The 15,301-nt window shown below is 35.6% G+C and overlaps 1 protein-coding gene across 9 annotated transcripts in view; it reads left to right on the top strand.

Moving 5' to 3' along the window:
* Positions 1-15,301, top strand: part of DOCK7 (dedicator of cytokinesis 7) — a 195,388-nt gene that overhangs the window by 86,540 nt on the left and 93,547 nt on the right. For all 9 annotated transcript variants that reach the window (XM_055403339.2, XM_055403343.2, XM_055403341.2 and 6 more), the window contains 5 exons: positions 3,241-3,358; positions 6,711-6,781; positions 10,493-10,631; positions 11,989-12,090; positions 15,022-15,108. In XM_055403339.2, coding sequence (XP_055259314.1) covers positions 3,241-3,358; positions 6,711-6,781; positions 10,493-10,631; positions 11,989-12,090; positions 15,022-15,108 — 517 coding nt within the window. The remainder of the gene's footprint in view (positions 1-3,240; positions 3,359-6,710; positions 6,782-10,492; positions 10,632-11,988; positions 12,091-15,021; positions 15,109-15,301) is intronic.

Genomic DNA, 15,301 nt, shown 5'->3' with positions numbered 1-15,301 from the left:
AATATGGTCTTTTTAATGCTTTTCTGTTAGTTTTATGGTTTTATTTTTATTATTTAAAACTTGGATTTAATCTAGAATTTATTTTGAGAAAGTGGTGAAATATGAAATCAACCTTAAAAAAGACTGGTCAGGTATCTCAACAACTCAGCACTTTCTGTCACTCTACTTTCTATCTGCTAACTTAAAATTCCTCTGAAGGGGTATTACAAATGCAGGGTAAAGACTTACTAGGTTTATGTGGAACTTTATTAGTGGATTTAGTAGTCAAAAGAATGAAAAAGAATCTGGTCTAAATGTGTGCATTTCACCTTCAGAGACAAATTGAATTTAAAATTGTATTGCTTATATTAGAAATTAAGCATAGCTTAATGTTTAGTTAATTCCCATTTCACTTGAAAATCCAAACTCCAGAAGAGTTAAGTAACTGAATATTTATATGAGTTCTGTACTATTCATTCATTCAGTCAGTGATTTATTCATAGGAGAAATTATCCTAGGCATTCGAAATAGAGCAACTAACTAGATAGATAAGGTCCTTGCACTCATGGAGTTTGGCCTTAAGTAAAAGAGATAGACAAGAAATGATACATAAACAAGTTAGGATTATTTTAAGCAGATTATTTGAGTTGTGAATGGAATAACAAAGTGACGTGATGTTTGAGAGGGAAAGTGAGCCTTTCTAAAACATGAAAGATGGAAAGGGACTGGTTATGTCCATATCCACAAAGCTAAAACAATAGTAATCCGAATGCAGAAATTGAGGGGTAGGAGGAAAGCATGATGTGTTTTGCTGTTCTGTGCGTTTTGCCTGTCTATCTATCTTGCAAATTTCTCATTGAAATTTGTGGGCAGATTCTTTAGTTTTTAAGTCCCCTTGTGGGCCCCCAAAGACATTCAATGTTTGTAACTTTTATCATTCTGCATTATTTGCCTGTTTGATTCTCCCTCCAGACATGAGTTCTTTGAAGTCAAGAACTTTGCCTTTTATCTCCCTTATTTTCAGTATCTAGTATACTGTATACTCAGTAAATGTTTGTCACAGTGAGGATAGTAAAGCACAGTGAGCATAGTAAAGGCCAGTCTATTATCAAGTGCTTTGGATCCTGTTTTCTCCCACCATTTCAGGAATCTTACATTCTTGTTTAGTGTGTGCAAACTCTCTCAACTACCTTCTTTCCATTAGGATTTAATCAAACTTCAACCTTTTCAGTCTTAAAAAGCTTCCCAAATCCCCATGTTTTGTCTCCAAATATCTTTCTCCCCTTCTCAGCTCTACGCTTCAGAATTTTACTTGCTTCATTTTTTTTTTTTAGTACCTACTACTCTTGAATCTTACTTTTGTCTGTTTTTAGCCTAAGATTATCAGTGACTTTTGCTCAGTTGTGTCCAGTTCTTTGTGACCTCAGGCTCCTCTGTCCATGGAATTTTCCAGGCAGGAATATTGGGGTGGGTTGCCACTTCCTCCTCCAGGGGATCTTCCCGACCCAGTGATTGAACCCATGTCTCTTGTGTCTGCTGCATTGCAGGTGAATTCTTTACCACTAGTGCCATCTGAATTTGATTAATAATTTTTCCTGTAGTGCTAAAAGGGTAAGAACTTTTAGAGCATACTGCAGGGTGCAGTCAATAAAATCTAGCCTCTGGAAAAATCTACACAAAAATAATTCAGTTTCTTCAACAAACGCCATAGCAGTGGTAGAAGATGAAAAGACTTCATCATGATCAACTAAGTACCTATCTCTTTCTCCCATAGCTACTGCATACTTCTCTCACAACACAGCATTGTTTTGAAATGTTCTTGTTTATAGGTATTTCCCTGCCATTAAATGTATGATGACACCTTTTACCTGTTTTTAATCTTGTCATTTTTAACTTTTGACATTTTAAGTATAGTGTGTCTTGATGTGGGTCTTTTTGAGATCGTCTTCTTTGGAACTCTCTGAATGTCCTAGAACTAGATGTCTGTTTCTTTCCTCAGATTCGAGACGTTTTCTGCCATTATTTCTTCACAATTTTCCATAAATAGGTTAATGCCACTATACATCCTGCTTTGGAACCTGCTTTTTTTTTCATTCTACATGCTGGGTATCTCTTTCTGCATTAATAAATACTGCTGTACATTTTCATTTTTGGGATTCTGATATGTATTTGTCTTATTAGTATGTCTGAATTAGCCCAGTACTGATGAACATATTTCTTCGTAACTATTTCCTAATATAAAGTGTCATGAATTTCTTTGAACACACCCATTTGTACATATGTGTGGTTCTTTCCTTAGACTGGAGATGGGTTTGTTAGGTCAAAGAGTATGTTCATTTAAAATTTGTGTATTACCCTACCACCTTCCAGAAAATTTAGATCTATTTTCATTGTCCCAGTATTTGATTAGGAGGGTTTTATTATACTTCAAGTCCTGTTCATCCACTCTCAGCAAGCACTAGCCTTCAGGTAAAGTAATTCTCAATCTTTTTTTCTTTTTTTAAAAAATTCATTTTTAATTGGAGGATAATCATTTTACAATATTGTGTTGGTTTCTGCCGTATAACAACATGAATCAGCCATAATCTATTTTTTATTACTTTTTTGAAGCCCTCTATTTTGGTGCTTTTTCTTGAATTATTTCTCATCTCTGTATTCGCAGCAGGTACTGCTGTCAGCAGCTGTGTAAGATGCAACTGGGCTTACATCAGTTAATCGTAGAGTGATATTTGATTTTCTCATAGTAGCTATCTAATACTCTTATACCTACCATATTGCCATATGTGTTTTTTGAACAATAATGTTGAATATTATACCTCTTAAAACCTTGATCACGTTTATACAAAAAGCCTTATTTATAAATGTCATTCTATAAGATAATATTAGAACTGTCTTTTAATTTCTTAATAATGTTTCTATCCTCACTTGTTTATTTCTCAGAAGCCTCTTTTAGAGGAAATAACTTGCATTTTGAAGTCTGATTGAACTGGATTTTGATTTCAGCTTTGCCAGTTGGTTGTATGTGAAAATCTCTTTAACTTTTCTGGGCCTCAATTCATCTGTAAAGTGGGGGTATATTTGATTGCCTTCTGTTTGAATGATTAAGGATCAAATCTAACATTGTATGTAAAAATAGCATAGTGTCTATAGAGCAAGTGCTAATAATTCAGTATTTGTTCATTTGTTTCTTTTGCAATGTGTAGTAGTGATACCTAGTGTTTTCAGATATGTTCAGTATCATGTATACTATTGCCTTCACAGAAACCTTCTCTACATATACCCTCAGAGTCTCAATTTTGCCAACCGTCAAGGTTCTGCCAGAAATATAACAGTGAAAGTCCAGTTTATGTATGGGGAGGATCCTAGCAATGCCATGCCGGTAAGAAATGTTCTTTACAGTTTCTATTCATATGTGGCTTAAATAGACTATTTTTGGGGGTGGGGGTTGGATGGTATCACTTGGTTGGCAGGTCTAAACTGGAAATTAATATGATCTTGTAAACCGTATTTCTGACTTCATTGCTTCCTGTACACGTAGTAATGAGTTTACTTGAAGTCTTATTTATTGAGGACTTGGTATATTCTAGGCACTTCCAGAGATACAAAGATGAATAAGACTTAAAATCTAGAGGATATAAGTACAACGCTTAAGATTTAAAAATAGTGAACTTGAGAAGAGGGCCAGATCAGAATCACCTAGGGTGCTCTTTGCTTGCATCTGTGACTCTGATTCCCCTCCTTCAGAATAAAAGGTCAGGTAAGGGAGGTGGAAAGTGGTGGGCAGTAAATGGGGGCTAAAAATGCTCTCCCGATAATTCTAATTTGTATGTTTCTTCTCAACTTGGTTGAGAACCTCTGGCAATAGTTCTCAACTTTGGCTGCATTTTACACTCACACAAGAAGCTTTTAAAAGTGCTAGTGCCCAGACTGAATCTCATTCCAATTACATTATAAGCTCTGGGGAGGGATACCAGGCAGATACCATTATTTTTTAAACCCCTCTAAGGGATTACAGCTTCCCTGGTGGCCCAGACGGTAAAGAATCTGCCTGCAATCCTGGAGACCTGGGTTTGATCCCTAGGTCGGGATGACCCACCGGAGAAGGAAAGGCAATTCACTCCAGTATTCTTGCCTGGAGAATTCCGTGGACAGAGGAGCCTGGCTAGCTACAGTCAGTGGGGTCACAAAGAGTCAGACACCACTGAGGGACTAACACTTTCAAGGGATTAAATTTTTCAGCCAATACTGAGACCCTAAGGTATATGATGATTATTAGAAGATTGATAGTATTCAATCTTCAAAGGCCTAGATGTTCAGAGGAAGGAGAGGATGCCTCAGAAGTGGTTAAAATGTTAGAGCAGTGGGTCTAGACCATGGGGAAAGGAAGGCAGTTCACATTAGAGAATGTTCTTCAGCAGAGGTAGAATGGTGAGTTGCCAGTGAGCCAGAACAACGCAAGATAAGTCAGAAATAGTAGACTGAGGTCAGACTGTGGAGGATATTGTTGCCCACATGGTCATTGAGGACTTGAGGGACACTAATAAGTGCAAGTTCCATGAAAGCAGATTTTTAACTTATGGAGTAGGAGCATACCTATTACCTGTAGATGTTCACCCTCTGAGAGAACCTTTGTGGATTGAAAATGAGCTAAGAACGGGTGCATTATTTACAGTTTTATTTTGGCCTTCTATGTGAGTCATTTAAATCAAGTTCTTTTGATTTTCTGCTTACTAAGAAAACTATTTTCATTTCCACTATAGCCTCAATTTCATCAGCATTTAAAGATCTTGATAACAGCAAGCACAAATTATTCATCTTTGTATTCTTCTGTGGCAGCTTTTTCAGGTCTTTGCATATAATGCATGCTGAGCAAATATTTCAATAAATGTAGAATTTACTCTTGAGGTTTGGAATGAGCATTTCATGCTTTTAACTAGCTCTTCATTTCTGCTGAAGGACTGAATGTATCATCGTTGTTGATGAAAAGATACTGGACTGTGAAAATAGATGCTTTAGTATCCTATAAGTGAATGGTCATATGAATTTCAGCTTATGACAAACATAGTTGTATGTAAAAGAATTTGTTTTTATTTTTTGCCTAACAAACTCTTCCTTGTCTTAGCATATATATGGCCTCCTCTGCAGCGCCCCAGCTGCATCCATCCATATTGGCAGTTAGACTACTCTTTCTTTTGGCGCTGCCATAGTGTCTTCTCACTTCTTTTACAGGCCGCTTCATTTATATGTTTATTTCTTTACCTTGTCCACTAGACTGTGAGCTCCTTGAGGGCAGGGACCATATCCTACTCATATCTGTATCTTGATACGTGTCATAGTGCTTGACATAATTGATGCTCAGTTCATGTTGATGAATGATTACAAATACATGTTAAATGGTCAAAGGAACACTTTCCACTTTATTTCATGCATGTTATGAAAATAAATTACTTTGTGAAAAACAATAGCTTCTCAGAGGGGAGAAAAATGTACTGCATTCCATTCACTTGTGTGTGTTATTAATGTTATGAAAATACAGTGCTTTTATGTTTATGTGAGTGGCTGGTTTGAAAGAATATATAATCAGACATTTGCTTATTTTTTAAAATGACTATTAAAACGGGTCTTAAGATAAATTTTGATCATATAACATTGATATGATAAAATCAAATTTCATAATTCTGGCACTGGAACATTTTTATTAAAACATAGTAATATATTCTCTGAAAAATTTTGAAATTAGACATATCTAGGTGAACTGAACTGAGGAGAGTCATAATTATTGTACTTTTACGTACTCTTAAAAGGACCTGCATTAAGAAACATAGATATCTGTTATTATGTTCTTTTTATTTAAGGATGGTGCCAGTTAACCCCTTCCCATGAGGAGTAAACTTTGAGTCGTTTTTACCACTTGTGTGATAGAAGTGTGATGACTTGTCCACATACCTATTCATGCATGTGTAGAATGCTGGCCAGACTTAAAGGTTTAATCTGTGACTAGATAACATTGTAAGCGTGCTACATTGGAATCATAGCTGTGACCTTGATATCAATAAAACATTTATCTAATTAGCTGCCCTAATTAACCATAGCATGGTTGGGTAGAATTCATGAGACAGATACAAAAGACTGAATTATTGTACCTCTAAAATGTTGCTAAAACTTTTAGAAACATCCAGTCTCTAAAAGTGGTAATTTTTTTTTTTATGTGGTGGATTAAAAAAAGCATAAGTAAGAATAGAAGACTGGAGCTCCTCTTTCATTGTAGAGTAGTTTACAGTAAGGATACAGAGCTTGACCAAAATTAGGATATTTTAATGTAAGTAATTTATATTTGACATTTAGAATGACTGTTGTTTTAGTAGAGAAGCCACCAATTTGTATAGTAGATATATGTCACCATTCTAGGATCTTATTCTTATATAAATTCCAAATTTTGTTTTACAGTTAGATTTTAGAATGAATTCTTTACCTCTTCAAGAAAAAGGAAAGAAATGTACCTTATTGCCCAATAGATATAATGGATAGAAACTTTCTGAATGTTTGAATGTCAGATGGGTGTGTAGTTGAAAAGAAATTTACAGTTAAGCAATTGGACTTATAGGCACATGTTCTTCATTGGGCTGATTTTGCCCATTGTCTCAGTTATTAAATCAGACCAATTCTTACATAGATATGAAACATCCAGCATTTATTACAACAAAGTTTCAACATGCTGTTATTTGTTACAGGTAATCTTTGGTAAATCTAGCTGTTCAGAATTTTCAAAGGAAGCCTATACAGCCGTAGTATATCATAACAGGTACTGAATTCAAATATTTCTTTCAAAGTTACTCACTTCTCAGTGGCATTGTTAGCTCTCACATTAGTGTGTTTACTGAATGCTTTGCTGCACTGAATGTGCAAATTCAAGACAGCCAACATCAGAATTTTAAATATCAACCTGTAGATATACATTCTCTCCACAGACATCTCAAAGTTAAGACTATATACAAAACATCTTTTCTGTCAAATTCTCTGATCCTTTCATTTTTATTATATTGTTATTGATTATCATTGTGGCCTCTGGTCTTTTGGTCTCTCCCTATTGTTTTCACCTACACTTTGTAGTTTTACTTAACTCTTCTAAACATGCACCCAGGTGCAACATCCAGTAAATTGGTGCAGCATCCAATAGATCTTTGCCTTACTGACTTTCCATTTTAGTTCTTTGGAAGATTGATTGTTAACTCAGGATAACGTAATTTCTGCTTGCTTTCTCCTTTCTGTTCCTCCTCCTCCTCTTCTTCTACCATCCCTACCTCTTCCGCTCCCTCCCCTTCCCCTGCTCCTACCCTAACCCCTCCTTTTTTTTATTATTGGATGCTACTGGAGAAAAGTAAAAATTGTGCCCATTGAGACCATCACGAATTGATGTTGTTTTATCACATGATGAGGCTACAGTATTTTATCTTCTCTTGGCCCCACTACTCTTTGGTTAATTTTTTTGGCATCACTTTTTTACCCTCTCTCCCTGGTAGGGGCTAGTTTAAGCTTTTCTTCCCCTTCCTTTAGCTCCTGCTTCTTTTCTGTTTGCTCCTCTTAGTGTTCCGGCTTTGCCAAGTCGATTGAGACCATCTAACTTGATATCTGTGAACTTCTATGCTTTCCATCTCAGATTATCTCTGTGTGGATCTGCCCTTCCTCTGTTGTGAAGTTGGTAGTGGTCCAGTTCCTCCCTTAGCGTGGATCTTCTCATCTCTGCCCTCAAAGAATCTTATCTAGCCTCTTCAGAGTGTGACCCCATCAGTTATTCCTTTTCTTAACATCATCAGTCTTCTGCTTCATTGGCTCCATCTCTTATTGCCACAAAATTTGTTTCTTATATACTTACAAAAACAAAAGTCTTTATTCACTGCTGTTATGTAGCATGGCTTTTCCTTACCCTCCCTAAAACTTTCTTACCTTTATTTATGGCCCTCGCTCGGTTTACTTTTTTTCCTATAATAATTATTCTAATTTTTCTTTTTCTTTAAAACATATGCCTTCCACACAAAACACTAAAGTTTTGCCTTTAACCTTCTTTTTCTATAATATCCTCTCCCTAAATAATCTTGTATGTATTCCAGAATTACATTCAATGAAACCACTACTACTTTTACCTTTATGTGACTCGTCCTCACTCTTTATTTTCCGTCCTAACCATTTTTCCGAGATATAGACGTGTATTTTCAGATCTTTTAGGTGTATTCATTTGAATGCCTGCTTCCTTCTTAATTTCCTTGTGTTTATTCTTGACTCTCTTCCTAAACCAATCTCTCCCTGTTTTTATTAACGGTACCACCATTTTTCCAGTTGCTCCGACTCAGAATGTAAAACATTCTTAACTTCCTTCTTAATGTCTCTAATCCAATTATCTTTTACGTCTTAAATGTTTATATTTCTGCTCTACAAACATATCCTGTGCTGTCTTGTTTCTGGGCCTTTCTTGGATCTTTTTTTCTGATACTAATTCCCTCTATTTATTGAGCTGCTCATAGTTTAAGGCCCATATCATGTATCTCTTCCTAATGACAGTTCCTTGATCCAAAACTTGAAGTGATCTGTTCAGCTCTTCTCTTGAAGCACTTAACCTTATATGCTCTATACCAGGGGTCAGCAGACTTTTCTAAAAAGGATCAAATAGTATATGTTTTAGGACTTGTGCACCATCTGCTCTTTTGCAGCTGCTCAGCCCTGTTGTAGTGCAGAAGTAGCCATGCACAGTAAGATGCAGGTAAATGGGCATGGCTGTCTGCCAATAAAATTTTTTAATGGACCCTGAAATTTAAATTTCATTTAATATTTTAAGTGAAATATTTGTTTGAATTTTTAGCCACTTAAAAATATAAAAATCATTTTTTAGTTTGTAGGCTGTATAAAACCAAGTAATGAACTGGATTTGGCCTCTGGCCATAGTTTGCCAACCCCTGCTTTATAGCATAGCTGTTGATATATGTTTGTCTTACTTATACTTCCGCTAAATATATATTTTTGAGGGTTTTTTTTAAATGTTCATCTTTAAAACCACCATAAAAGTCACACAGTGCTTATTAGCTTAATGGTGGGTAAATAAAAATACTTATTGATGAATAACTCTTAAGATGTTTAATTTTCCGTAAGAACCTTCACATACTGATTTCAGGAAAGAAATGAACTGCACCACTAAATACCAGGAAAGATATGGAGAAAGAAGGTTGTAATTTCTAAAAGTATCTCAGTTTGTGGCTAAGTCTTTATTTTGTTGCTCTCAGCATTAGTAGAATTAAAATGATAGAGTCGAACACTACTAGTAAATACAACTTTCTCATAATTCAATGGTGATTAGTAAATAATAAGATCTATAGCATCTTATATTCACTGAAGTCATCAAATTATCAAATGGCAAGCATTAACTATCTTTCTTAGGGGTAATAAAAACTTTATGCCCCTTACCTGTTAGCATTTTTGAAGCTTATTTGAGATGGAAGAATATTTGACGTATTTAGCATCAAAGGAAAATCCCTAGTTGGTGGGATGGCTTTCACTTTAAAGATAGTTGGAGCCATACAGTTTGGATGTATTTTCATTGTATGTAACTGAGAGCTACTAACCAAATATGGAAGGTTGGGATGCTAAGGTTCTCTCTTTTAGCTCTATATCATAAATAGCAGTCATGATGCTATTTATGATATACCATAGAAATGCATACGCTTATACCATAGAAATGCCCATTTGGGCCACTCTCAATAAATATTGAGATGCAAGTACTATTGGTTTGATCAGATATGATATTAGTTGTATTTCTATAGTAGCTGTGCACACTTTCAAGCAGGGGGACACATGCAGTTGTGGGTGTTCTCTGATTTTTTTTCTGTTCTTTTTTCTCTTTTCCTTTTTTTAAAGCCGTCAGTCAATAACTAGTCCATGTGTTTGGTAACATTATTTCTTTAGCAATGGGATAATAAATACAAGGAAGTTCTATAGAGAGCCCATCTTGATACCAGATTGTCTAAACATATCTTTTTTTTTTTTAAACAGAAGGATAAACAAATTAGTCTTAATATAAAGCTGTACTCCTATAAAAGAAAAATGTTTTTCTATGGTATGGTTATGAGATATACTATAAAAAACTTATTTTTCTATGTAATACATATCTAGATTGGTTATAAATATAGAAAGCCTTGCCCTAGTTTCCTCTCCTATACAGTTTCCAATCTAATGAAGATCTCAGCATCAAGGTGGTGATTATTAATGAATTTTCAAATAGTAGGATTACTCAACCCATTAATGAAAATGGGATGAGAAATTTCAGAAACAGTGACAGCTCCCTCATCTGGAAGTGCAGGAGTTAGTTACTTAGAGTTTGGAAATAAAAATACTTTGGACTAGAAGAAAAATTAAGCACAAATCATGAAATTAATTTAAAAATTATTCAGGTATACAAATGCAGTGATTATTTATTTTGAACACATTATTGATTATTGATCTGTTTTGTTTTGTTTTTTGTATGAAGGTCTCCTGATTTTCATGAAGAAATCAAGGTTAAACTCCCAGCTACTTTAACTGACCATCATCACTTGCTTTTTACTTTTTATCATGTTAGTTGTCAACAAAAACAAAATACTCCTCTTGAAACTCCTGTTGGATACACAGTAAGTATATTTTTGTTAAATATTTAGCTCTTTGATCATAAAAATAATTACAATATTTAAGATATACTTTGTGTCCATTATTATTTGAGGATTCCTTATCTGATTCTCCACATTGGATAGGAAGGGTCATTGTAACAAGAAAATGCTCATTAATATAGTTAACTAATGACTCACTGGAAAAGACTCTGATGCTGGGAGGGATTGGGGGCAGGAGGAGAAGGGGACCACAAAGAATGAGATGGCTGAATGGCATCACCGACTTGATGGACATGAGTTTAAGTGAACTCCGGGAGTTGGTGATAGACAGGGAAGCCTGGCGTGCTGTGATTCGTGGTGTCGCAAAGAGTCAGACACGACTGAGCGACTGAACTGAACTGAACTGAATGTCCTTAATTAACTAACATGTTTAAACACTTAGGTGTTGGTCCTGATTATTGTATATTTATCCAACATTGCTGTGTAAACATAACAGTTTTAAGGGTTCTTCAGAAGAAAATGGTTTGAATGTAACATAACTAAGAGAGACCTCTGGTAATTAAAACCCCTTTTAATTGCCTTAGTTAAAGCAGTTAAAATCCTTGAGTATTTTTTGAAAATCACTGCTTTTGAATTATAAACCTAAGATGAATACATCATACTGTGCTAATCACAATTTTGTCAGAATGGCATGCCTTCACTCAAAAGAGAAACTAACATTTGATTCATATTTTTTGTCTTCAGTTTATGACATGAATTTTGCTAAGTGTTAGAAAATAAGTTTGTCATATTTTTTAGTTTTATTTTCAACATTTATGTCTAATCAAATCTTTCTTTCCCTATTTACATTGGCATATTACCCCAGTTTAAAATTGATTCACTTTATGGCCTTTTTCTACTGCCAACTTTCCTTTGCCTAATAAGGACCTGCTATAGATTTAAATATTGCATCCGTTCCATTCCGTTGCTCAGTCGTGTCCGACTCTTTGTGACCCCGTGGACTGTAGCCTACCAGGCTTCTCCGTCCATGGGATTCTCCAGGCAAGAATACTGGAGTGGGTTACCGTTTCCTTCTCCAGGGGATCTTCCCGACCCAGGGATCGAACCCCGGTCTCCCGCATTGGAGGCAGACGCTTTAACCTCTGAGCCACCAGGGCATAGTTAGTAATAATGGCTTGGGGATTCTCCTCAAGCCATGGGGAAATTTCTTTTAGACAAATTATAAAGGCCTAATTATTATTATTACCTCCATAATTAAATCCCTTGGTATTTAGTGATGTGAGATGAATTTGGTTTATACCAAGTTCTTGAAACAGATTTTGAAGTAATTAATATTAATGACAAACATTTAAAATAATGTTATTTCTTTTTTATTTAAAAGTGGATACCAATGCTTCAGAATGGACGATTGAAGACTGGGCAGTTTTGCCTACCAGTCTCACTGGAAAAACCACCACAGGCTTATTCTGTACTGTCTCCTGAGGTCAGTATCTCTCACACTGAAATGTTCCAGATTCAATGAAATGAGTTTTTCATTACAAAGGTAGTTTTCTCAAAATTCTATCCCTAAGTATTTATATAGTGAAATAATATTATTTTCTCCTATAATTAAAATTACTCTATAGAATACTCTGAAGCATTTATATGTTATTGATTTTTTTTTCTAATATCATACACCTTTGAAAGGCAATGTAGTATGGTTTTCAAGATTTCACTGCTCAGTTGTGTGACCTTAGGTAAGTTTCTTAGGCTGCTAAATTGTTGAAGTCCTAGCCCAGTGTGATAGCTTTTGGAGTTGGGGGCCTTTGGGAGGTAATTAGAGTAGATGAGGTCATGAGGGTGGGGCCTCATGCCTTGTTAGTACTCTGTAAGGAGAGACACTAGAGAGCTTACTCTGTCTCAGCTTTGTGAGGAGACAGTGAGTAGTGGTCATCTGCAAGCTAGGAAGGGGTTCTTACCAGAAACTGACCATGATAGCACCTTGATCTTGGACTTCTAGTGTTCAGGCTGTGAGGAAATAAATTTCTGTTACTTAAGTCAACCAGTATATGGTATTTTGTTATGGCACCCTGACTTAAGATACTCTCTCTCTGCCTGAATTCTCTCATCTGTAAATTGAGGAAAATAAGTAATGCCTACAAAAAGGATTGTGTTGATGACTGAATGATTAGTAGTACATAGAACTTAGAATAATGCCAGGCACATGAAGTGTACTAAAGAAGTGTCTGCTGCTATTATGCTATTCCTGTTGCCACCACTACTTGTTAGAATATTTTATGAGAGTAGTTCTTACTTTAGCATGCATCAAAATCACCTGGAATATTTGTAGTAATACCAGTTGTTTAACCTTAGCCCTAGAGTTTCTGATTCATAAGGTCTGGGCTGGGGTTTGATTATTTACATTTCTTTCAAGTGCCCAAATGATATTTACACTACAGACTGTTTTTAAAGAAGTATGTGTTCACAGTTTGCTTGGGTATCCTATTTTTTAATGCTGAAAATGAATATTTTGCATTGTAAGAGCTAGTGCTGTTTCTTGCATTGAGTAGTTACAATATACTCCACCAACTTTTTTTTTAAAAAAAGTTTCAAAGCCTGTATTATTTACCTCAGTAAAGATTAACCACATTTCTTACCTACATTAATTCCGTTCCATTGCTCAGTCGTGTCCGACTCTATGCGACCCCGTGGACTGCAGCCTACCAGGCTTCTCCGTCCATGGGATTCTCCAGGCAAGAATACTGGAGTGGGTTACCGTTTCCTTCTCCAGGGGATCTTCCCGACCCAGGGATCGAACCCGGGTCTCCCGCATTGGAGGCAGACACTTTAACCTCTGAGGCACCAGGGAAGCCCAACCTACATTAATTACCAACACTAATTTAATTAGTGTTGAATTGTAATAGAAAACTGACTTTATTAGGTTTTATTTTCTTCATATAAAAAAAATAAGAAACCATGGGAAAGAAAGCCTATCTGCCTATTTTTTGTTGTTGAGACATTGTTTTTTTTTCATTTGTTTCAAGGATGTTTGTAATTGTTTGTGTAGCCTTTTTTTCCCTGATGGTGGCTTTAAACTCCTGTCAGATCTGTCCAGTATCTGTGTCATCTAATTATTGATGTCTGTTGATTGTCTTTTCTCATTTAGGTAGAAATTGTTCTGGTTCTTGATATGATGTGTGATTTTCTGTTATATCCTAAACATTTTGGGTATTATGCTGTGACTCGAGAGCTTATATTAGTCTGTTTTAGCAGTAGTGAGAAGTCCTATTGCCAGGTGGAGGTAAAGATTCACACTCCCCACTCTGCATGGGGCTTCCCAGGTGGTGCTAGTGGTAAAGAACCCACTTGCCAGTACAGGAGACATCAAAGATGTGGGTTCGATCCTTGGGTCAGGAAGATCCCCTGGAGGCGGGCATAGCAACCCACTCTAGTATTCTTGCCTGGAGAATCCAGTGGACAAAGGAGACTGTTGGACTGTAGTCCATAGCGTTGCAAAGATTCAGACACGGAGGTGGAATGGGGCTGTGGTTTGTTTTCTTGGCTTTGGCCAGATTAGGGCAACTGTTAGGTTTGGCCAGAGGGAGCAGACTTTTTGTCTTTTCCTTTTAGCATTTCTGGGTTACCAGCTTCTCTAGCAAACTAGTCCAGGATACATGGGAGAGAAATAAAGCTCGGGAAATACTGCCTTAGCTTCTTTGATCCTGAGATCCCTAGCACATCTGCCTCCTCCTCTCCCCTTTCAGTCTCTCTGTTTCTCTTTTCAAGTATCACGTTCAGGGTTTTTCTGTACTCATCAGGAAGAATAGAGAGAACTGATGTGCTGTCTTTTAAAAATAATTTTTTGTGATATGATTTTAATTAACACTCTGAGCAATTTATGTCAGAAAAAAATGTTTCCTAATCCTTAAAACAACAGACTTCCTTTGCTTATGTATATTTTAAAGCCAAATTAAAATATAGGAGTTTTTAATATAAAGAAAATAGGATATTATAAACCAGTAAGATATTATAGTTGTGAATTTATTGGCATTAAAAGAGATTCACAACGTGATAGGTGAAAAGCAGTTTTCAAAATAATATGTTTGATATCACCTATGTGAGGGTGTATATAAAAATAAATATGTGTAGGGAAGATTTGGAATGATATAAAGGGATATGTTTCTAGGAAGGTAGAATTTTTAAGGCATATTTTCTGCTTTTTGCTCCTTGAGCCTTTTACTTCTCCTGTAGGAAACATTGATTTTGTAATAATAAGAAAATATAAGTTTTGCATTTGTTTGTAGTGCATAAAATATATTTCCATAGTATTTTTTCTTATTGAGATATTATAATTTTTGTTTCATAATTCATAGTTGTTTCAGCATTCATAATCAACTTAAGCATCTGTGATCATTGTATTCAATGTCTTCAATAGGTTCCCCTACCTGGCATGAAATGGGTAGATAATCACAAAGGTGTTTTTAATGTTGAAGTTGTTGCTGTTTCATCTATCCATACACAAGTAAGTGATTTTTTGATAATTTTTATGGTCACATGTCACTTAAATGAATTGAACTTAAATCAGTGTTTTCTGCTATGACATTTGAAACTATGTATCAGTTTAAAATGTATGGGTTTAGAAGTAACTTTTTAAAGGAATCAACAAAATATCATTTAATGTCAACAAAAGCAAATATTTTCCTTTTCAGAATGTT

The sequence above is a fragment of the Moschus berezovskii genome, chromosome 4 (genome assembly GCF_049115385.1).
Source record: "Moschus berezovskii isolate FMDL1 chromosome 4, NW_MosBer_1.0, whole genome shotgun sequence".
Taxonomy (NCBI): domain Eukaryota; kingdom Metazoa; phylum Chordata; class Mammalia; order Artiodactyla; family Moschidae; genus Moschus; species Moschus berezovskii.
This window is presented reverse-complemented; position numbering and strand designations above follow the sequence as displayed.